This window comes from Alnus glutinosa, chromosome 3 (genome assembly GCF_958979055.1).
Source record: "Alnus glutinosa chromosome 3, dhAlnGlut1.1, whole genome shotgun sequence".
Classification (NCBI taxonomy): domain Eukaryota; kingdom Viridiplantae; phylum Streptophyta; class Magnoliopsida; order Fagales; family Betulaceae; genus Alnus; species Alnus glutinosa.
Genome location: NC_084888.1, coordinates 7,309,291 through 7,334,425, shown reverse-complemented (window position 1 = coordinate 7,334,425; position 25,135 = coordinate 7,309,291). Strand labels below are relative to the sequence as shown.

The window sequence follows — 25,135 nt, the reverse complement described above, 5'->3', positions numbered from 1 at the left end:
CCAAGACGGGGTCTTAACACGCCAAATACTCTTCAAAGAAAAAGAGACAACCACTTGACTACCTAAAGCTTTATAGAAAGACCTCACTTCAAAATGCCCCCTCTTAGAGAGACTCCACACTAACCTGTCAACTGCTCCATGCCGAATCCAATGATAATACAACCCCTTATAGGCTCATATAAGGAAGGGACCATCTTCACCTTCCAATCTTGTGCAAAGCACATAAAGACAACATTCTAATTTGAGAGAATTCGAGACATTAATTGTGAAAGATTATTTATAGGACCCACCTGACCAAATAAGTGGTTGGACAGCTCAATTTTTATCTGGTCAGACGAGTCTCATAAGTGACCCATCGCAATCACTTGTCCGAATTTACAAATAATTTGAGAGAATTCTTATCCGTGAAGAAATTGAAGTGTGTATAGCATTACTAAAAAAGAAAAAGAAAAAAAATGTAACCTAACATGTGGGACTAGGGAGGCTCAAGCACTTCTGTCTGAAAGTTAGGGTTCCTGGGCCACCTAAAATGAACTTCCTAGTGAAGCTTTAAGACCATTGATATTCTAGCCCCTTTAGAAAAGGACACATACAGAAAGTGGAAAATAACAATAAACTAGTCAAAGGCCAGGAAATAAGCGAGAAGGTCTAAAAGTAGGGGGTGAAATTAAACTGGAAGCATTGTCTCAATTGGGTCTTGATGCAAATGAAATTCTTCTGGCTCAGACATAGTTTCTCAACTTTGACGCCAATAAACCAAAAAAAAATCAAATTCAAGCGCTTTCCCCACCCAGTAAATGAGCAAGCAGAAAGATCGAAGATTAAAAATAAAAGCTGCTAGAACTAAGCTTTTAAATAACTAGGAAATAGGATGACTGCCATGAAGGCATGAACCATCTATTATATTAGTTCAAAATCAATTTCAACCTCAATAACTACGAAGAACATCATTCCATGTACAGTAAGAACTGGAATCAGGTCAAGCAAAAAAATTACTTGATTTACATATAAAAAAAAAAAAAAACAAAACATTAGCACACATTTACTTTGGGTGTGCAACAAGACAATCCCTTCAGATGAATCAGGCGTGACAACCATCCCATGTTTAGTAATAGATATATAGCTTTCGGAAGTCAAGAGGCATACCCACCATCCAACATCTGATATTATGTCATGGTGAGAGAACTTTGCGTAGATCCTCTAAATGAATTTGTTAAGACGGTTTTTCCAGCTCTCGGACAGGATGTCTTAATATTTCCAACATGTCAGAACAGACGAAAGAACTTTGTGATTTCTATTGATTATGAGTTCCTCTTGGAGCTTTCATACCAAATCCATGCTTTGCCTTCTCAACTCTGTTCAAAATGTCAAGTCAGATGAGCTTTGAGATGTTGTCCATTTATACTAGCTGAGCCAGATATTAGATGAATGAAAACATCATAATAACAGGAAACACAATCAAGTGGATTTATCAAGACATAGAAATTGAGAGAAGAGGTCATTCTGAGAAAAGACTCATTTCAAAGACAGAAGAAACAGAAAAGGTTTTTTTTTTTTTCCCCATATAATAGAAACATATAACAGTGTTTTGTGTGAATAAATATATACTCCCACACTTCATCCCAGGACATGGCTGAGGAACATCAAAAAGGGGAAGTGGAATTGGTTTTCTAGACATGTGGGTGCTACCTGATTGCGGAGTAGTGCAGTAGATTATCAATTGAATGTAGCAGATGATGCAGCATATGTGGTAAATGCATATACAACACTGATTCATTGGCATGCATGTTGAAAGTATCTTCTAGAATATGTATGTCCAAAAATTTCAGCTTTGGTTAATTTTTTTTTCAAACAAGGCAAAATACTTACAAGAATATAGGAGATTATAGAACAGTGATAAATTTGTCTCTAGTACCCATTTCAATGCACAACCCATCTTTACTGACCTAGTCCACCAACTCCCCATCATATTACACAAGCCATCTCCAGAGCACTTGAGGTCATCATGTAATGCTTATCCCTGATTAACCAATAATGATTTGCCCATTATTTTGTTACTTGCCTCTCTCTCCAACCTAGGACACTCTCTAGCTATTGTCTAGTATATGAAACAAATGAATGTAACATGGACTCTCCAGTACTAAACATGATCTATGGAATAAGAACTGACATGCAACAGCAGATGAATATGCTAAGTTATTGATTTAGGAAGAACTTCAAATTCTTTTTCCTTCCCAAAAGGACCAGGAAATTGGATCTAGCGATAAGAAAAATGCTTGGATGATGAATATCTCACTTAGAAATTATAGCAAGTAATTAACAGGAAAATAGAATTGAGGAAGATATAAGAAAACGAAACAAAAACATAAAAACAAAAAAAAATGGCACTTACGTTGGGGCAAGTTTGCCAAGGCTATCTAGCTCCTCACCACTGTCCTCGTCCAGGACTCTCCCAGAAATCTCAATGATGTAAGATCTATCTCTAGCAGCGGGAAGACCTCTATTAGCAAGCAAATCTATATCTTTTTGATGAAGCTCTCTCCCATTTACAAAAATACCAGTATTTCCTCCAGCACAATTCTCTGGCATGGGATAATTGAACTCTTCAATGAATGGCTGCAAGAGAAATGCCAGTCATCATGAGCAACACAACAAGGAAGAAAATAGAATAACATGAGTGATGCAATAATGGTTTTGTCAGAATTAGTTGATCTTACAGGTATTATGCCCAGACAAGGCCCACCAATTAAGCCCCAGAATCCAGCTCGGAAGTCATACCTGGTTAAACAAATTGAAGAAAACCAAATCCATTAATACAATCAAAGGATGAGAGCCGAGCACACAATTATATCAGAAGCACAGTTGCAAAGGAGAAAATTAGTTTAGAACATAAGTTTTTAATGCAGAATATCCTGATTTCCACCTAAGAGAACTAAAAAGAACGTCTATAAGCCAGATGGATTTATATCAAACGAGTAAGGGGTGAAAATACAAATACGGTTATTAGCAATTTATGCATCTGCATAATGCGGTTATCACTTTTAGGTATCAGTCTCATGCAATTACTATCCGCATCTGCGCAGTTATTACAGTTATTATCCGCTATCCGCATATGAGGTAATGGTCGTTTTGAATTACTATCTAAATCTATATGCAAGATTAAATAATGCGGTTATTAGTAAATACAAGCTTAAATAAATTAAGATTTCACTTGTTACACAATTCACGATTATCAGTCATAAATAGTCATTGTCTCATAGAGTAATCGAAATTTGGATTACTAAAGAAAAGAAAAAAAGTAAATGTAGTCAAGTATGACTTTAAGATAAAAATGAAAAAAAACCTAACATAACCTAAAAGTCCTAAACTTACCAAATTCAAAACATTGTTTTAGTGAATTTAATTAAAATATCTATTATATATAAAGGGAATGCACCGCATCCGCATACCCTAAAACCTCTATTCGCATCCGCATATGTGTATAGTGGTTTTTGCTCACCGCATCCACATTTGTGGATAGCGGGTAAGTGCAGATAGCGGATGCGGGTAGTTATTATCCGCCCATGTTTTCACCCCTACAAACGAGCATACATCCAAATGAGAAACCAGTTAGCAGAATCCAATGCACGAAATATTCTGAGTGGGTCCAATATGGTTTGATGTTAAAAACAAATTCTTTACAACAACAAATTTCAAAATTCTGCCAATATAAAGCTATTGAACTCATTTTCAGCAAAACCATTATTGGTCTTTACCGTAAATAATTATGCATCTCTGTTACTATTTCCTTCTGCATAGGTTTGTGAATTCAAGCATGCATGTCTGATCACGCAACTTTGATATAGCACTACTAGCAAATTGTAATGTTAATTTGAAGCATGCGTGCCTGGAGGATTGATGCAAAATAGACTTGTGAATGTATTCTTACCAATATTTTCCAGGTTGAATTGGTCCGGCCAGCTTTTCAGCCTTCTTAACCACACGTTCTGGTATGAGATGCCCATTTACTGATACATTACTTCTGCTACGTTCATCTGTTTGATTAGATCTAGAAAAATCCCTAAAGCTTTTCTTGATAATGTTCGCAAAAAATGATTCACCCCCTTTGTTGTTTCTTGGTTGATCGTCTTCTCTGCTTGCATCCCCAGAATCTTGAGAAACCACGGTATTGGAGTAGTCATTGAATGATACCTCCATCTCAGTAGCAAGTGATGCCTCTTTCAAAGAATTTTGGCGTGAGGCAGCCTTGTTAGGTTTCACCTTCTCTTGATCTGAACGACTACTTCGGTTTCCCTTTCCAAAACGGTCCACTGCATGATTATTAGAAGTATAATCAAAATGTTCTTGAAGAGGTGAACCAGGAGGTGGTGTAGACAGAACAGCTTTGGTTGGTTGCTGACTGGAGGTGTTGACTTCTTTTGAAGCAGTTATGACTTCTGGACCATTTTCATCCTCAGAGGTGCTGGGGGATGAAGAAAGAAAGCTTCCAATCTTCTGAGCGTTGTTTGAGTTCAAACCCGGGCCCGTAGACAATGAAACAGGTTCTCTATCTATTGAATGAAAATCGTAACCAGAAACATCATAATCATCAGAAGAGAAATTAGCACTATTCAGGTTCATGTGGCCGTGGAAATGCGAAGAACTGTCTTTCACCACCTCATTAGAGCTACCATCAACATCTATGGGAATATCCTTTGTTTGTGCATGAACTGAAAGAACTAGTTTCTTGTTGATGACAGCAAAGTTGATTACTGCAGAGCATGCCCCACACCGTATTTTTTGTTGATTCTTCATGGTAAGCAGTACTTTCTTGGGCAGTTGCAGTAGCTCAAAGCAATTATAACATGTTACAAAGGGGGCACCATGAGCTATGGGACGGCAATAGTGGGCACCACTGGCTAACACCACCCTACGAGGATGACAGCGAACAAAACCACCCATATCAGAATTAAGGTCACTCGGCCATCTTGCATGGCGTTGTGGATCACTAATGCTTGATGGAGGAGGAATGATAGGCCTAGAATTATGACCAAGTGGACCAAATGCCCCAGGTTTCTTATGATGGTACATAACAGGATTGTTTGGGACATCAGGAAACCTTCTATTGCAGAAAGGGGGTGGAACTGGTGCTGAAACTCGCTGAAGTTTGTCATAACAATGGAGACAAGAGCAAGAAGGCTGGTGAAATATTGAGTTAGGTGGGTATGCCTCAAATGAGTTGGGATTAGTGTCAATATATTGTCCAGAAAAGTATGGATGCAATGGCTGTGGTGGATATTGCCCAGGTAACTGGTGTGGAGCTCTCCTAAGCATTTCAGGTCCAAAAGGATCTCCATATCCAGGATTATGATTTGGATTATGCACTGGAGGAAAGAAGCTATGCATGGCCATTTCATGCCTGTTGGGATAAGGAAATAGATCAGGCCAATGATTGGAACAAGGGTGGCCTGCAACATGTTTATCAGATCCAGAGAACTGCATTGGAGCCCTATTTGACACCGAAGAACCATTTTGAAACCAATTGTCAGGGCCACCATACGAATCTGGAGGAGCCATCCTGCCATCAAGAGGAACCCTCTCTTTTGATTTATCAGCCACATCACAAGACTGACTAAGTTGATCCTTTAGCTCATCCAGCTTCCTCAAAAGCTCAGCTCGATCTTGTTCAAGATACTTAACCCTATTAGCACCTTCTGGGTCAACAGGGTTCCTAGATGACTCCCCAAAACTATAAGAAGAATCCAACTTGTAATTTGATGGGCCCTCCTCATCAAGATAGTTTGAAGTCGAAAGCCTCACACCTTCGACATCACTTCTCGGGTTTCTTCGAAACCCCTCCATCTCACGTCTGTCTCCCATTTTCCAATCAGACATTCGTCCCGATCTTTGGAATCCTCCCATAGATCCAATTTCAGTATTCAGTTCTCCTTGTTCCCTTCCCATTGCTTCACCCAATTCATCTCTTTTTGTGTTCATATCAAGACCAGTCTCAGCTACCCAATTATCAGTTGCAACCTTAGATTCATTCCCATATTGCTCAGCATATGCAACATCATCCTTCTTTGAATCCCTTTGACCACATCTCAAAGAGCCACCATCTGGCTTAACATCAGTATCAGAAGCCTCACTCAAATCAACCATTCCTCTATCCGAGGAATTCTCTGATTTAGCAGGTAGTCCGCCTAACCTTTCTTCATCTGACTTCTCGGACAAGCCATCTCCTTCGAGATTCTCTTTTTTTGCTGCAAATTAAATTAACAAGAATACTATACTCAAATTTTGGTTAGAAATTTACTTTCTAGAGGGGTAACAAAATCGAGTGATGCTCTATTTTGTTAAAGAGAAAACGACGGAAATGGTCACTAGTTGCAATGTTAAACCTCATGCTTAGATTTCTTTTGGCATCCAATTTTTTTTTTTTTTTTAAAAAAAAAAAAAACTCAATCCCTACACCAATGGGTGTGTTGCTTGATTTTCCTGCTCTTGGGTTCTATACAATGGAAATTAAAGGTTCAGATTTTGATCTCTTTTCTAATGTTTTTCTCACCAATTAGAAAGATATTTTCTCAGTGAATTACAAGAACGAAAAGTGACTCTTAAATTATCAATAGCATTACTAGAAAAAGAAACAGTGATGCAGCTTTTGATTACTGAGAAAGGGTAGGTAATATAAAAGAAAGTAACATTTTGGTTGTGAAACCTAAGAAAAATATTTCGACTACTCTTGAAGAGTTCCAAAAATTTTATGGAAAATAATCATATAAAATTCGAAACATCATTCTAATTCTCTCTGTCTCTAAAATTAAACAAACAGCTTTATATTACCATTGAAAGGGAATAAAAATACCTCCAAGAACCGTACCGCAACCACCGCACTGATAAACAGGGTAATCAGCGAGCTCCGGTAGAAGATTTTCACACTTTGGGCACAGAACCAACCGTATCTTAGCGGAGTCCGCCATAGTAGACAACCAAAGAAAGCGAAACAGAATACGACGACGTACCAAACAAGAACAAGTGAAGTGTGAACAACTAGAAAAATCTTAAAATATAATAGATGGAACCACTGTTTATAGTCAACGATTGACCGCTGAGAAAACGAAAGAAAAAGACAACAGAATGTGAGCTCAGCTAAATGTTTTACTAGCTGAGAATCACATCTAATCTAATTTCCGTACCACTTGTTTGATTCTTTGAATGGTTAACCTCCCATTTTTCTCAGGATCCAAACAGAGGGGAAACGAATAGCGAGGATTTTCGTGGAGACAATTTTTCTGGAAAAGTACGGGGGTTAACGCCTAGAATTCGTGAAATGTTCTGAAACTACATTCGAGGAGGTTGTTCGATCAAAGTGAGAGCGCTTCGTGGAGAGAGAGAGAGACAGACAGACAGACAGACAGAGAGAGGTCACAACTTCACGGATCGTTTTCCAATGTTTTTGGCCAATGATATTGCCATGGAAACAAGTTTTTTTTTTTTTTCCAAAAAAAAAAAAAAGAAAAGAAAAAAACCTTGTCGTTGCCCTCCAGCTTTACTCTTAGTGTGAAGAGCGGAAAAGCGGAAAAGTGAATGGCCAGTTTCTCTTGTTTCTCTTTAACTTTATTCGCTCTCTCTTTCTCTCTCTCTCTCTGACCGACTCTCTCACTTTTTCTTCTTCCTTTCATTTTCCTTGGTGTTGCTTGTTTGTGACTACTGCGAAAAAGCATGGTTTTGGCCGTTATGAAAAGATGTGAAAAGGGAAAGACGCAGCCGCGTAAAATCTTCGGCTGACGAGTCTGGGTTTCTGACTACCCCTCCATGAGTCGCTGCCCCACCACCAATCTCTCGGGTGCCGTCCCTCCTGGACCCTACTCCTTATAAATCTCTCTCTTTCTCTTCCGCTGCCATGTTTTGTTTCTGGTTGAACTGCATCAACTACAATAAACACACTTACCAATTTCTGTTGAGAGAAAGATCCCATCTCCATTATGCTCTTAAAATATATGGGAAAGGTTGGGAACTTGGGATGCACTGATCATTTGAGTAAAATAATCGTTTGACTTCAAGAATATTGATCTGCAGAGGCTCCTCAAATATTAACATAAGCATATCTGCAATTTTCATCACTCAAGTCAATTTAACAATGAGTCGTGTGTTTAGTGACCTTAAGAAATTTTTTCAAGTAATTTGGCATATATTAGCGTGGGAGTTCGACTTTCAAAATGAAAATTCACAACCCTATTTGTATTAACACCTTGGATTCCTTTGGATCCTCTGATGGCATTGTATCAGATTATGATTCGGTCGGACTTAAGAGAGCTCCTATAATTCTCACCGTCTATACCCCTCTTGTATGATTCCAACTGGCAAGTACTACTTTAGCCATACCTAACTAAAATAGAAGAGGAATGGTTCATTAAATACAATCTTGAACACAATTACAATTAAAAAATAAGGTTAAACATATTTTTAGTTCTTCAATTTTCACAACTTTATTTTTTAGTCCTTAAGTTTTAAATTGCATCATAGATCGTACCTCAATTTTGGAAAAAGACCAAATAGATACCTTAGTTAAATTTTCCGTCCAAAAGTTAACGGTCCGTCACGTGTCAACCTCTGACAGTATATAAAAATTTAAAAATTAAAAATTAAAAATCTTTAAAATTAATTAAAAAATAAAAAATAAAATAAAAAAATGTGGCTCTTGGCCACTATGGGGGTGGTTTGGCCACCCCCTAGAAAGAAATATATATATATATATATATATGGCAAGATCAGTTTTGCCCTTGGGGGTGGTTCGACCAACCCAGACCAACCACCCCCTTGCTTTTTTTTTTATTTTTTTATTATTATTATTATATATAGTGCTACAAAGGTTGACACGTGGTGAGCCGTTAGTTTTTGGACAAAAAATTTAACTGAGATACTAATTCGGTCTTTTCTTAAAATTGAGGTACCAACTGTGATGCAAATTGAAACTCAAAAACTAAAAATTAAAATTTTCAAAACTAAAGAACCATAAAAATATTTAACCCTTAAAAAATATACTCTGCGCTTGAAGTCAACATCTTTATGTTACGGTTATAAAGAGCCTTATTAAGATTAAGATGATGGTAATGGAACTAGTTTCCATTGAGTACGCGTTGAATTGGGCCAAAATAAAAAGGGCCATATATGATGGATTACGAAGACAACTTTATTCAACTTTATTGATTGGTTTGCACTTCTGTTGGTCAAAATGTTTTTTTCTAATGCAATTTAAAATTAGAAAGAAATCTAGAAGACCCATTTTTTAACTACTCCACAAGCAATTTGATTGAGACTGCTTCGTTCTTTTTATTCAATTTGAAGACCCATCTATATTATGTCTGTATAGTAGGATTTTTCATATCTGTTTGTACAGGAGATGCGTATATATGCCTCTCATCTATATTTCTAATTTATGAATTTAGATAAAAAAAAAAAAAAATTAATGATACATATGAAAGTGCACGAAAAATATGAACAAATTAAAAGATATAAAAATAACATGATTAAGGTCAAAACCAAGTTGGATGATGTTTATTCTTAATGGATCCAAGTATTGCCGGTTCATAGAATCAGCTTCTCATATCCGTTTCAAATATCCTGTAGTCAACCAGTTAGTATATTCAAACGTGATGTATCTTTCATGTTTAGGGTCAAAATCAAGTTGAATGTTATGGAGGTTGGAACTCCATCTCCATATACCATAGAATTAGGGAGAGAGGAGAGAGAGGCCTAAGGGAAGAGAGGGAGATAATGGTAAGGAGAATTGAGATCCCTACAATTCTCTACAATCTTGACTAATGAACGGTCGAGATTTAAATACTTTATTAAAAAAGTTTGTCATGTCATTCATTCTTTAAAAAAAATAGAAAAACATTAAAATGTGGTTACAGCTTCTAGTGATAACCGATTAGCTTTAAAATTATTTTAGAGATTGTCTAACCACCTATTGGTTGCTTTGGAGGTGGCTGACCACCTTTAACACGCTTGGGAGTGGTCTGACGACTTTCATCAGTTGTTTTAAATGTGGCCAACTATTTCCAAAAACTTTTTTTAGCCCATACAACCACCTCTATAAACCATTCCGAGGGTGGTTTGATCACTACTTAGTGGTGGTATATAACCATCCCTAAAGACATTTATTTTTTTAAATAACGTGACAAACTTTTTTAATATGTATAAAACCCAACCGTCCATTAACAAAGAACAGCCAAATTTGAAAGAATTGCATACCCACCATACAGGAGATCTCAATCTATGGTAAAGAAATGAAAGAGAAAGATAAAGAGGAGAGAAAAAGTGGTAAAACTTATTTTTATTTTATAATAAATACATTATTTTTAATAAGCAATATATGGATCTGCCTTCCTAATAGTAATTACTCCCAATTAAGCCCATTTGCATTGGCTTATGTATTTTTTATTTTTTATTGTGTAAAATTTTATTAAAAAAAAAATTAGAATTGAAAGAAAAAAGGAAAAATTGGCTGCTAAAATCTCATTACATACGTAGTTGGGTTTGAACCAAACTAACTCAGCCTAGCTCACAGGAATGGGCTAATTGGAACCTGCAAGTCTAAAGTCTCCAAGATCAAGATGTGTTTAAGTTTGGGCCGGGCGAAGTTTGTTCGATTGGGCTCACCCAAATACAGGGATTAAGTGGGTCGGATCTCCACGTCACTTCCCCGAACTTGAAGTTTCGCACCATTTCCTTGGGCCACAGCTGTAAGGAATCATAGTCTTCATAGACCTTGACGCTAGAATGGGTCGGGCGAGAAATGCGAGATACTCGTGACATCAATCATTGGATCTTGATTTGGTTGGTCAAAGTTTTAATTGGATTTTTAAATTATGAATATCCTTTATAATTCATTATATAATTTTCCCAATGTAACACCTTCTACATGTTGGCATTTTTTTTTTATGCATAAAATTAATTCTTTTTTATATAATTGATTTTTTTTTTCTTTTTTAAAGTAATTGAGATCTAGTTAATAAAACACAGCACAAATGGTATATAATGACATTATTATAACACACTCATATTTTTAAAAGAACATTTGTATGATCAAATTCATTACTTTTCAGAATTAGAAAAAAAAAAATTATTAGTTTAAACTTTTGAAATAATCATTCATTTTGAATAACATTAGCGAGTGGTTTACTTTAAAACCTAGTTCTACTTAATATATCTTTCATTTTAAGTTCAAAAATCCACTCGGTTTTATTAGTTTCATTATGAGCCATTTTTCGTCTTCATAGAATAAGCAAAATATAATTTTTCATTCCAGTGTGAATAGTAAATAAGCAAAACGACATTTTTGGTCAAGCAGAAATCATTTAAACGGCAAAACGGCATTTCTTTTTAAAAGCGTAAATCGTTTTCCGAAGATGCCAGACACGGTCGATCTATTTTAAATGACACAATCGACTTTTACGTTCAAGCAGCCGAGTACCATCGAAATATTGCCAGTATCGGAATCCGACAACATCCGGTTAATGTTGCCGGAATCTGGCGACGGAATCCGGCCACCTTTGCCGGAATCCAGTCAGCAAGATTCCGGCGACCAATCTGGCCGGATCTGGCCAGAGAGGCCGGATCCCGGACAGCCTTGGCAAGAGAGGCCGGATCCCGGCCGGCAGGTTGGATCTGGCCAAGAACTGCCGGCTGGCCTGACGGATCTGGCTAGATCCGGCCAGCCTGCCGGGATCCGGCCTCTTTGGCCAAATGGCCGAAATCCGGCAGTTTGTGTCGGATTTCCGGCAAAACTACCGGAATCCGGCTATCCCAAATTCCGACAAAACTTTTCGGATTCCGGCCTTTATCTCGAATTCTGGCTATATTAGCCGGAATCAGGTAAAAATTGTCAGAATCTTGTCGGTCAGTGACTGAATCTCGTAATCGATGATTTTTATATTATTTTATATTAATATTTATATATTCTGAATAAAAATTAATTTTTATAGGTTAATATGATTGAATGAAAATATGAAAAATATTTGTGATTTTCTGTACGCGCCAAACACCGAAAAATGCTTTCGGCGAAAAATATTTTTCAGAAAAATGACTTCCCTGAAACCATTTTACGACGAAAATCATTTTACGTCGAAACAAACGGAACATAAATATTATTTTTTCCTTTCTAATAACTACTTTGAGACTATTATTGAATAGGTCAACACATCACTCCATGAGTTTTACATTCAACTATTCAAGGATATCATATCATTGAGATACGTTCTATGTTAAAAAGTTCTAGAATTCTGAATATTTTATTATCAATTATTTCTAAATTTTTAGTTAATAAAAAAGAAAAATTTAATTATTTATATTAATATTCTAATAATCATCATCACCTCTGAGCTAAGCTCAAATTTCCTTGTGTTATATCTTAAAAACTTAATTTGAAATTTAATAATTGAATTATTAATTAACAGTGAACGTTTAAAACATAAAGATTAACAACTTTTAAAAATATTAAGATCGACTAGGTTGAGAGGAGTAATGCTAAAAATTACATTTTTATCCAACAATATAATGCTAACGTGACAGTCCTAACCAACCCTTGATCCGTCATTGTTTATATATATATATATTCTAAAAGTTAGTTAGAACTGCTATATGATATATAGGATATGATCATAGGATGCATATTATTTTACATAGGATGTAAATTGAGTCACTCATATGGATTTGATCAAATTAAATTATCAGGGAGAAGGTTAAAGAGGAAAAACAAATTAAGAAAAACGAAAACAAAGCATTTTATGTTCAATAAATTTATTTAAAAAAGAGTGTTCTCTGAAAAGAAAACACAGCTACACATTATTTACTTCGATACAAACGAAGAAAAAGAAAAGATATATGAAATATACATTAAATCATGATTTCCATATGCTGTGACGTATCAGTAATTACCTTTTCCATTCATATATATGATATGTGCGCATGGCCGGTTTCAATCTATTTCCTCCACAAACCATTAATCCTTTTACGAACGGCAGAAAGCCATGTTTTCGTTTCCTTCCATCCTCCTATTGTCACCTTCCTCTTCTTCCTCTTCTTCCTGGCATCAAATTCCTTCACGCTGACCACCATGGCAGACCCTCTGGAGGGGTTCGATACCATCGGGGTGACAACGTTGTTTGCGCGATGGAATCGGGGGATGAGACGCTTTGATCCGCCGACATGTGGCACTGCCATCAGATGCCGATCGATGATATGACTAAGTGAAACCAATTCATGCGAGTCATATAGAGGGCTGCCACAATCCCATATAGCCAAATCCCGATCTCCTCCTTCTTCTTCTTCGTTTTCTTTTCCTTCCGATGTTTTTTCCATCTGGGTTAATTTGTTTGAAACTTCTTTTTGTGTATGATCAGATTTTGGTTTAAAGGGAGTTCCCTAAAGAAAGACACAGAGACACAGAAACGTACGTTTCTTTTGTGTCCAAGAGATTGTTTTTGGTAATTACAAGCCATTTCATTTCATATATATGTTAAACAAATTAATTATTTAGGATAAACAAATCCTTGATGGGGATGATGTTGTCCTTGGAACATGAAGGTGCCCTCATATTGCAGAAATCAAAATAATTGTCCCGGTGTTTGGTGGTGAATATGACAGACCCACTTGCTTAAATATTGGCTTTCAACAATAAACTACTTTTCTTTTCTTTTCTTTTCTTTTTTTTTAAAAAAAGAGATCTCCTTTTATATAAAATTAAGCGTTCTACATGAAAAAAGACCATTAAAACAGTAAAGAAATTCCTCAAGAAAAAACCCGTTCCTCACTAAGAATAAGTGCTTTCTTCGTAAGACCGTAGCAGCCCCATTAACTGCCTCAATAATATGACCATATTTACTCAAATTGCAACTTTCCTTCTGGGCGTGAACCGTTGGAGAGCATCTCCTCTATTAGTATACTAGCTAGTACACATTCATAATGACCCCGCCTAAAACATAATCTGAATTTTCAAGAGGTCCAAAAATATATTTATCATATTTAAGAAAAAGAGGTTAGGCTAAATGTAACTATTACCAAAACAATTGGAATTTGATTGAATTAGCTGTCTTTGAATCACGGAGATGCTAAATGCACTGAAAAACAAAAACAACTTCAGTGCCTTGTCGGAATAAAGTTAATTTATCAGAATTCACAAATGCATGACGTTTTCTTTGTACCTAACGTCCATATTTTAATACTATGATCAATCATCGTACCCTGACAAATATTTTTGATATTGTATATATTATGGTAAGTATTTTGATGTTATAGTTAGCCATGCAAAAGCTAGAAGCCTAATTAAAATCCGGCCTTTAAAACCAGTTGTGGTTGAGGCACTGCCGGCTCTTTATGCAACATAATTCAGTAAAGATCTAAGTCTACGAAATATTTTTTTAGAAAGTGATGTGCTCAAAGTCGTGTAGTGAATACTGTCAAATCTCACGATCGGAATTAGAGTAGGTATGGTCATAGTATTCAAATATATTCCGAAAGAGAATTGTCGAAATGTTCCATTATTAATATTTGGGGTAATTACCTTTTTCCCCCATGAACTACCAAAAAGTGCGCAATGCCCTCATGAACTACCAACTCGACCAAAATAGAGTATTCAACTACCAAAGACAACCATTTTCCCCCCTTCCGTCAGTCAAAGGGGTTAAACAAACGGTCAACGGGTCATATGCCGTTTTATATGGGGGCATGTTGGAAGATGATGGTAGTTCATGGGGGGAAAAGAGGAAGATGGTGGTAGTTCATAGGGGGAAAAGAGAAAGAAAATGAGGGTAAAACGGCGTGTGACTGACGGAAGGGGGGAAAATGGTTATCTTTGGTAGTTGAATGCTCTATTTTGGTCGAGTTGGTAGTTCATGGGGGCATCGCGCATTTTTTGGTAGTTCATGGGGGGAAAAGGTAATTACCCCTTAATATTTAGAGTAACGCTAAAAGTCACTCTTTTGTCATTATTGTGTCACTCAAAAAATGATGTACCTTTTAAAATTATCATTAGGTTTACAATTGATCACTATTGAATTAATAACAATGATTCCAATGTTGTCTAATGTCTGCAATACCATTTTTCAAATCAGTTTCAACATCATGTGTGAAAGAACTTACAATGCAACGGATAATAAATAAAATAACGGAATAATGAAATAGAGATAAATAATTTTATGTATGTAGTTTGGTGTATGACCTATATCTACATTTTTACTCTTATTCACTTGATGTTTTAACAGTACGTAAGACTCTTATTTATAAGAGTATTAGGGTAGATAAATATGGTAATCAAATCGGATTATAGGAGATTGCAATCAATTACAACAAATCTCTGAAATCAAATCCCCTTATATATTCTAACAATGTGTGTGTATATACATATATGAGATATGTTATACATCATTATTTGGTCATTTTTCTATCATTCTCTGCTGACATAACATTGTCAATTCACATTTAGATTAATCTTAATTAAAAATAAAGAAAAAATAAAAAAATCAATGGTGAATTGCCAGTGCTACATCAGCGGAGATTGATGAAAGAATGACATGAGAATACAACGTAGCATTTCTCTTTATATAATATGAGTAATGTTATATACAAGACTCTTATTCTCTATTTATCCCAAAAATAACATAACTTTTAAAATAATCATCAAATTTAGAATGGATTGCTTAAGACCACGAAACATCAAATCTAAGGTTCATGTACTCATTATTGTCTTTATGAATGTAACCCGTGTTAGTTTTGGATTAGTTTTCACTTGCATAGTTAGCAAAGTAAAACTAAAAGGTAAAGTTAAATTTTGCTGATAATAATTTCAACATTTAAGTAGAGTGTAGGGAATACTATAGAATTGAAGTGGAAGACTCATCGACTATTGGGATAGTTTATAACAAATATATGCGAATTAATACGAGTAGAAGTTGACACCACGCCAAGCCTCTTGTCCCTAGGTTTAGGCATTTCAGAGAAATAAACAAGATTCCATATGGGTGCAGTTCAAATATGAAAGATTAGCGTTATAATTATGGATGTTTAAGTCATATAGTGGCGGAATTAGGATTTTGATTCGCATAGAATTTAAAAAAGAAAAACTTATATTTAAGAATATATGTAACATAATAAATATAACAAAAATTAATTATTGTTTCAAAATATGTAAATTTAACTTGTAATTTATTTTTTCACTTTTAACGTTAATTTGCTATGCCTTTATAATTCACTCATTGTTATCCCCCCCTCTTAAATACTAGGTTGATATGATAAACAATACAAAAAAAGCGCTAGTTACATATGCGTTATCACTCCAAAATTATTAATTAATTTTGAGTTTCACAGAATTACTTATAAAACTTAGTTTCACCTAATAAAAGAAATCAATGTAAGACTTAGCATTTATGAATGTCTTTATAATTCATCTATTTTATATAGACTATTCATGTAATGCCCCCAAAATTAGGTAATTATATTTGCTTAACTTGAAGAGTTGCTAGTGGTTCCCCTAGATCAATTAACTGATAACTGTTTAGTAGAATTACCATAGCAGCTTATTAAAGTAAAATAATGCGGAAAACGAAATATCATGATACTAGATTACTTATTTTAATCATCCATAAACGTATCTTCAATTAAAAACTCAGAGTTCTTCAATATCATTTCTACAACAAATTTAAAACAACCAAACCTGCTACTACGAGCCATTCACTTGGCGTCTTCATCCTATCGAATTTTTTGTTCTTAAATACTAGCAACCCGCTAAACTCTAAACACCGAGAAAAGGGAAATAACTGCATAAAAGTCTATGACTTAGTAAATAAATCATTACTAAACTAATTATGTAATAAGCCTTAAGTGACATTAATAATTTTAGAACCATAAACGTGGGTTTTCACAAATTGATGCATATTGCCTCCGTTATTATGCCTAATAAAATGTAGTTTATTTTGAAGAGTTGTTGGGGCATAATTTTGGCGACAACACTAATATTTTAGTGCAGGGAAATATGCTATACATATATAATTTAGTCATAGTTATCTTCCGTATGGTCTACCCAAGATATTAACTCATTCTCGATAAAATTAATGCTATCCCGAGGGATCTGTAATATAACACTGGTGTCTCGGATATGTACGCATACCATCATATATTAGCAACCCGACCGAGTCCAACCACGGGTGCATGGCTCATGCTACTAGAAAAGTCGTAACTGTGACCCCTATACGTAAATGGTGAGCCAGTCACAAAAAAAAAAAAGCATTGGATCCAAAGCCCATCATAACATAAAAGTAACATTAATAATCATAAGGTTAAGCCTTGTGAATCAAACGATCGGTGCTAAAGGCCGAACGTTCAAATGTGCTAAAAATCACAAATTTAGGGTTTTAATTGTGGTTTAAGGTGTTACTTGCTTAAGTTAGATTTTTGAGTAGTTATTTATTATGTTAGGGTTTGTTTCGTAGTAGTGAGAATCTAAAATGTCCGAACTTGTGGATGAGAAGACGAGGTAAGTGAATATTTACAAAACTGATCTCACTTTAACATGCAATAGTCAATGGACTGAACATACTTTATTTTCCTTAAATATATGTCATAACCATGCAAAAATTCTATAATATCCTTACATCTGTTTCAAGACAAGTATTACTTATTTTTGAATAAATTGACTATATTAATTGTATCATATGAAATGGTAAACCGATACATGCAGTCGGACTGCCATAGGCTTACTATACGAGTATCGGCCGTTCGTCCATAGGCTGTGGAACTGGCGTGCTGTCGCGAGCACCCAAAAATAAAACCTTACTTCTAAAAATATAAATGTAGTAGTGCAAGTAAGGGTCGATCCCACGGAGAATAATTAGCCGGATTTTTATGCTACGTGAACAAGGATGGGAGGTTTTGAGTATGAAAATAATTTTAAGAAAAATAACAAAGAAACAATTTAAAATATCAATCAAGTAAGAAAACATTGGTCTAAGTCAACTTCCACCGTCGGAATTTTACAACTGATCATCGATGCAAATATATATCAATTCATACTTGAATATTCACCATTGGAACTATTTTCCTATCTCTCCTTAGTCGTAGTTAATTAGAAGACAAGCGCTCTAATTAACCCTAACTACTAAACAACCTAAGACAAGCGCTATAGGTTTAATCTAGTAGCAGCCTTAAGAATTAGAGAGATCGATGAAGCGAAACAACACAAGCACAAGCGGTTGCATTTAATTTCGTCGGATGTTCTTCCAAAGATTTAATAATCACTGAGAAACAGCAAATCATTAAATCTTAGTTGCTTCACAGATTGGAGGGATCAAACAATTATGGATTTGATATCCATTCTAGCAATAGATTGCAACGAATAATAAACTAGTAGTACTCCTAGCAATTAAACGAGACAATCATGGAATTAGGTAAAGAAGAACATCCGATACTCAAAGCATAAATCGAACAATAAAAACATATTAGATCTCACAGTTTTATTGATTCCGAGGCTTCCGTTTCCTTCGACCAATTATAAAAGTTTAGCCACGCAAGACCATGACTCAAAGAAGTTAGAAAAGAGGGGAGAAGATGGAAGATAGAAGATGTAAGGTAGAAGGTGTGTGTTGTGTGTCATGGTTCCCCCCTTTTACACATGTTTCATCCCATATGCTAGAAACCTAGGAAATCTCCTAAAGAAAGATATTGCAAATACTATCCTAAAATAACAATACACAAATCTACTAATTAAGAAAAATATTAAACATAAAATAAAGGCTAGGATAACTAGGAAAGTGATGATTTCAATGGGGACTTTTGTTGCCATATGCTTTATCGATTCTTTCCTTGTTCGACTCCCCACAAATCTCTTCTTTATTTCCATGGTCCTCCAGGCATCTTTTCCTTCCTTTTCTTCCTTTTGCTTGACTTTGTATTTATTGCTTGGCTTGGCTGAAATTGATTAGATAATTATGAAAAGTCTCAAAGTAAAGAAATTTCCATATCTGAAAACTTCTGCAATTAAACCGCATCAGATCCACATCAGAACGTCAACTTCAAGCCCAATTTCGACCTTGATTCATTCGGTATCTCTCAAAACGCAAAACATAAAAGTTGTAGATATTTTTCTTGGCGTTTCACAGCATCTTGAATCATCTCAATCGGAGCTTTTATGAGAGAGTTATGTTCAGATTACGAACTGATATCAAATCTGTCCAAAATCGTCCAATTAGCTTTGTTTTGCATTTAATGCCTCAATTTGCATCCTAAATCAAAATATAAGAATAATGAGTGCATTTAGGCATTAAATAAGTATAAGAGATTAAATATTAAGGGGAAAAATACGACATTTTACATTCTCATCAAATTCCCCCACACTTAATGGTGTGTTTGGCAATAGAGTGGAATAATTATTCCACTCGGATTTTTTCTAAAACCCGCCCACCCACCCGAATACTCGAGTTTGACCCGAATTTCATTTGAATTCTAAGTTGACATTTTGAGTAATGGCTGGGACCCACGCGCAGGACAAGCTGTCTCCCAAAAAACGCGTGGGTCCCACATATAAATAATAAAATAATACAAATTTAAATAAAAAAAAAATTAAAAGAAATTAATTAAAAAAACAATGGGTGGCTGCCAACTGGGTGGCCACGCGGCCACCCCCGACCCTTGGGGGTGGCCGCGCGGCCTCCCCCGACCCTTGGGGTGGCCGCACGGCCTCCCCCGACCAGCGGGGGTGGCCGCGCGGTCACCCCCGACCACTGGGGGTGGCTGCGCGGCCTCCCTGACCAGCGGGGGTGGCAGCGTGGCCTCCCCCGGCCACCCCCAGGCAATGGGGGTGGCCGCGCGCCACCCCCAAAGGGGTGGCTGCCGGCAGCCACCCCTGCATCATTTTTTTTTTAATTTTAATTTTAATTTTTTTTTTAAAAAAATATTTATTTATTTTTTAATTAAATAATCAATATATAATAAATTATTATTATTTAAATTATTATTTTACACAACTTTTCAAAATACCAATCATTATACACAACTTTTTAAACTTCCAATCATTTCTTACCATTAAGATATAATATTTTTCAATCTCAAAATTCAACATCCAAACACAATTTTTTACCTCGATATTTGTAAATAGAATTAGAATTCAATTCTAATTCTCAAAATTCAATACCCAACCTTTGCTCGTCCTCGAGCAAATCTCAAATTCACCTTCCTAAGAAAACCAAGGTTGTAATGCCATCAACAAGGAACAACCAAGCTATTCACAATTCAGAACATATCATGAACAAACAATTTTTTAAACAGGTTAAAATTACTTAGCAAGCATTTTCACTTGAAGATGGAGCAGACTAAAAGCGTAGACCCTCACGGAAATAAACACTCGACTCTCATGTGTTTGAAGGGTATGTGTTTCGCTCAAATTCATTCCAATGGAAATGATCTACCATAGGCTTGCATATCTTCTCATTCTCCACCACTGGGACCACATGCATAACATGAATCATAAGGACTTTTCAAGGGTTGTAACAGGGTTTAGGATCAAGGTAGGAAATATTTGGGAGTGTAGCTCAAAAGCCATTGAAACTAGTGGAGCAAAAATCAAATCAATTCAAGCTCGAATATATAAGACATGTAAAACCAGTTACTCCATTCAGCAGCTTTCTTCAATTTGTATATTTCACGTATAAACAAACTCCCTTTTTAGGAGGAATTATAAACATGGACAATTTGTAATATCAAAGGCAATTTCCTCCATCACTTCCCTTCTTTCTTTCTTTCTTTTTTTTTTTTCATCAACAATGGAACTCATGAATTGAGAATGAGAACATGTTCCATTTCACCAGTCATAGCCAAACCACAAATCTAGACGCCCCCACACTTATTTCTTGCATACCCATACATATCATAATGATGAACAATGCTCCACTAACTTTATGGCTTAGGTAAAGACATTGTTTTTCGGGTTTAAGGCTTGTAATGTGGGTTCATAATAAATGATAAAGCTCAAAGGGGTTCAACAAAGGAAAAATTAATTACAAGGTAGACTATTTGGCTTCATGTAATTTATAACAAAGAGGGCCTTAATCATATTCATGCATGCACGTGTCAAAATGATCTTGAAGAGAATCAAGGCAAGTTCTGGAGAAACAAATCCATGAAAGAATATCACACATGAAAGAAAATAGTGAGACTGATATGGATATGTCAGTCTAAAGGCTCAAAATCTCACCGGTTTTTGTCTACCAAATTTAGTCACCACCATCTTAAGGAAAATAATCAAACTAAATAATTCTAAGTCGAAAGATTACTATCCAATCATGTTATGAATTTTCCAAGCTTAATTGAATCTTGCTCATGGCATACACAACCAAAAATTATTGAAAACCACAAAAAAAAAAAACAAAAAGGAAAACATTTTTTTTTTTTTTTAACAATAAAAACAAATTAAAACACAACCTAAATCCCTTCCCCCACACTTAAAACTAACATTGTCCCCAATGTAGGTGAAATGCAAAGAAAAGGCAAAAATAACAAAAATATAAATATGAGAATAAGAAAACAAACTCCCCTTGGGTTGCTTCCCAAGCAGCGCCTTTGTTTATTGTCGTTGGCTCGACTCAAGTCTTTCTTCAATCAGTATAAATTGGATCCTCAAGATCCAATTTTACCACATTCTCTATTTGGAAACCTTCATAAAAAGTCTTAAGTCTATGGCCATTCACCTTGATCGCTTTGGAAGTTGCTAAACTTTGAATTTCAACTGCACCATGAGGGAAAACATTAGTAACAACAAAAGGTCCAATCCAACGAGAATGCAACTTACCTGGAAACAAACGAAGTCGTGAATTGTAAAGAATGACTTTTTGACCAATTTTGAACTCCTTCGTAGAAATCATCTTGTCATGAAAAGCCTTCGTCTTTTCCTTGTAAATCCTTGCACTTTCGTAGGCATCATTGCGAATTTCCTCTAACTCTTGTAGTTGCAATTTCCTTTGTTCTCCACTTTCATCCATCTTCATGTTGAAACTCTTGATAGCCCAATAAGCCTTGTGTTCTAACTCAACTAGTAGGTGGCATGGTTTCCCAAACATCAATCGGTAAGGTGACATTCCAATGGGCGTCTTATATGCAGTCCTATACGCCCACAAGGCATCATCCAAGCGCAAACTCCAGTCTTTTCTACTTGGATTGACCGTCTTTTCAAGGATGGACTTTATCTCTCGATTTGACACTTCCGCTTGTCCACTAGTTTGCGGATGATAGGCAGTTGACACCTTGTGGGTCACATGGTATTTTTTCAGCAAAGTCTCCACAGTTCGATTGCAAAAGTGAATGCCTCGATCACTTATTAGAGCTCTTGGAATTCCAAACCTGGAGAATATTCTGGACTTGATAAAATTTGTAACAACTTTAGAATCATTAGTCCTGGTAGCTTTAGCTTCCACCCATTTTGAGACATAATCAACAGCAAGTAGAATATAAACATAACCGAAAGATATAGGGAACGGTCCCATGAAATCGATGCCCCAAACATCAAAAATTTCACAAAATAGTATGGGGGTTTGTGGCATCTCATTCCTTTTGGATATATTACCTGTCTTTTGACAATGATCACACGACTTACAAAAATGATGTGAATCTCGGAATAAAGATGGCCAATAAAAACCACATTCTAGCACTTTTCTCGCCGTCCTCTTCTCTCCAAAGTGACCTCCACAAGCATACGAATGACAAAAGGTGAGAATAGAAATAATCTCATTTTCGGGAACGCACCTTCTTATCATTTGATCTGCACAATGCTTCCATAAGTATGGGTCATGGGGAGGAGTGGTGTAAGAAGAACATATGGGGGCTCTATTTTATAAGAAAAGAGGAGTGGATAAAATTCGGTGAGTAAAATTTTATCTTTCAAACACATTTGAATGTTCGTGGAAATGACACGTCGATCGTTCGTCTAAGAGCATCAAACGTTCCCAAAGAGGATAAGGATAAAGGTTGCGTCAGCTAGGACAACCATTGAAACGTTCAGGAAGGGTTACTCAAACGTTCGTGCTAGTGTTTCTGCAGACGTTCGGGAGAGCTGTTCGAACATTCGTGCTACAATTTCTTTGAATGTTCCAAGGAAGGTGGACAAACGTTTGGGGAAACAGAATAATATTATTGTAAAAAATTAATATATTATTGTTTAAAAAAAAGAATATATATTGTTAAAAAGGTAAGAGTAATAGGTTAATCCTCCTTCATTTTAATTTTGTAAATACTGGTATTTAATTTATGCGATGCACTACAATTCATCTCCTCCATGTAAAATTGGAGTGTTACCAAATTTTTGAAAGCATTTGCCCTTCTTCTTCTTTTTCTCAATAAGGATAAGGAGTAAATTCTTTTATATTTCTCCTATTATTATTTTTTTAAAAAAATATATATATAAATTTACCATTAGATCTGTAGAACCCACATAAGCGAAAGTGTAAATCCTACAAATTTAATAGTTGATTTTCAAATAAAAAAAGTAAGAGAAGAATAAGAGAATACTAAATAGCATTTCTCCACAAATATTTATGTAAATTTGATACTCAAGAATATTTTCCTTGGATAGTACTCATTGCTCATACTCAATATATAAGAATATTTTCCTTGTAATTACTTTTTGACTTTTGCTCATAGCAATACAATTTACTTCTCAAACCACAAAAGCATTCCACTCCAAAAAGTTCTGTTTTTTTAGTACTCATTACTCATTTCTAGAGTTTTCCACTTTTCCCTTCCAATTAAAGGAATAAAGGATCCCACTAAATACCCGGTTTGGTTGAAAAAGTTGTCTTTTTTATTTCATATGCTCTCTCAAATCTCAATTACCTGTCACATTTGGCGGTTGTGGACTCAACTGACTCCCCACACTAAATGAGATTATAAAGACAATAACTAAAAACAAATTATTTAAAATTAGGTTCAAACCACGAACTCTCGCATGCGCGATGGAGCATTAATCATTTTTTTCCCCGCAATAATTTTATGTCTCTCTGGACATGCCGGCATCGCCGTTGAATAATGAATACCAACAAAACTAATATGGATTTGATACAACGAACCATTTTTTATTGAGTAAAGGCACACTGGAAATGTATTAAAAGCATAAAAGCAGAGTGTATATACATATTGTAATGATTAATTTCTAGGGGAAATACTGAACATATTATTGACTAATGGCCCTCACATTTTTATTGATATTTATGTGAGGGTTGAAGTTGAGTAACATTTATTGATATTTTAATTTGTGTTTATCATACTTTTAGTTCGATCGGTTCTCACAATAATAGATTGTTTACTCCGTTCACTGCTCAAGATCAACCTCCCCTCCCCTTTTATGGACACTCCCAAGATCTCGCTATTACATGGAACTTTTCTGCCATAAAATTTGAATCTCACCCACCCTCTAAGAAGCGAAATAAGACTTTTAAATAACATAATATTAAATGTATTATTATAATATATACTAAAAACAAAATTTGAAGCATAAAATTGTTTTTTTATCTCCATATTTCACAGAAGATACCATAGTTTTTGTTTTTGTTTGTGTTAACGTGTTGGTTGTTGTCGTCAACGCAATTTTTAATCCCTTGTCTAACGTGTGTGATCGCCCAAGTTGATAAAGATTAGATTTGTTTAAACAAAATAGATGAAAATGACCCGTAAATTAATCGTAATGGATCATGGATGCATATAGGGAAGAAGTGATGGTATGGGTGAGAACTGAGAACGATAGAAACACGCATTTAGATTAACATTTTGTTTTGGTTTTCATATGATATGACTTATGAGAGAGCATATGAGATGAGTGGGATCGATGTATGTGAGATACCAATTTCTTTTTACGCATAATTTTGTTTTGTCTCTTCCGAGGTGGTCGATCCACATCATGCCAAATAAATCCATGCGGTCCATCTTCAACAGATGGGCAGTTGGGCACTAACCTCAATACTTTATTTTCCTCTGTATTTTTCTTTCCCCACAATCAAACGTCACGCGTGATTAATTCATTTATAAGTATCAATCCCGATCATTGAGAGACAGAGAGAGAGAGAAAGAGAGATTGTGTGTGATGCCGGGCAACCGGCCGGATAAAAATCCACGTCAA

The 25,135-nt window shown here is 35.6% G+C and overlaps 1 protein-coding gene across 1 annotated transcript; it reads right to left on the bottom strand.

The window, feature by feature from the left end:
• Nucleotides 1-872: 872 nt before the first annotated feature.
• LOC133863645 (protein ENHANCED DISEASE RESISTANCE 4-like) lies at nucleotides 873-7,927 on the bottom strand. Its single transcript, XM_062299681.1, has 5 exons — nucleotides 6,848-7,927; nucleotides 3,929-6,242; nucleotides 2,718-2,778; nucleotides 2,393-2,616; nucleotides 873-1,355 (listed from the first exon to the last, which is right to left on the bottom strand). Exons 1-5 carry the CDS (start codon nucleotides 6,960-6,962, stop codon nucleotides 1,295-1,297), a joined length of 2,775 nt encoding a protein of 924 aa, XP_062155665.1. The 5' UTR covers nucleotides 6,963-7,927; the 3' UTR covers nucleotides 873-1,294.
• Between the last annotated feature and the right edge of the window lie 17,208 nt (nucleotides 7,928-25,135).

Coding starts and splice junctions, on each gene's coding strand:
- LOC133863645 (XM_062299681.1), bottom strand. CDS start 6,962: ATGGCGGACTCCGCTAAGATACGGTTGGTTCTGTGCCCAAAGTGTGAA. Junction 2,779..3,928: donor ATTCAACCTGGAAAATATTG/GTAAGAATACAT, acceptor TTGTTTAACCAG/GTATGACTTCCGAGCTGGAT. Junction 1,356..2,392: donor CTTGGCAAACTTGCCCCAAC/GTAAGTGCCATT, acceptor CATTTTGAACAG/AGTTGAGAAGGCAAAGCATG.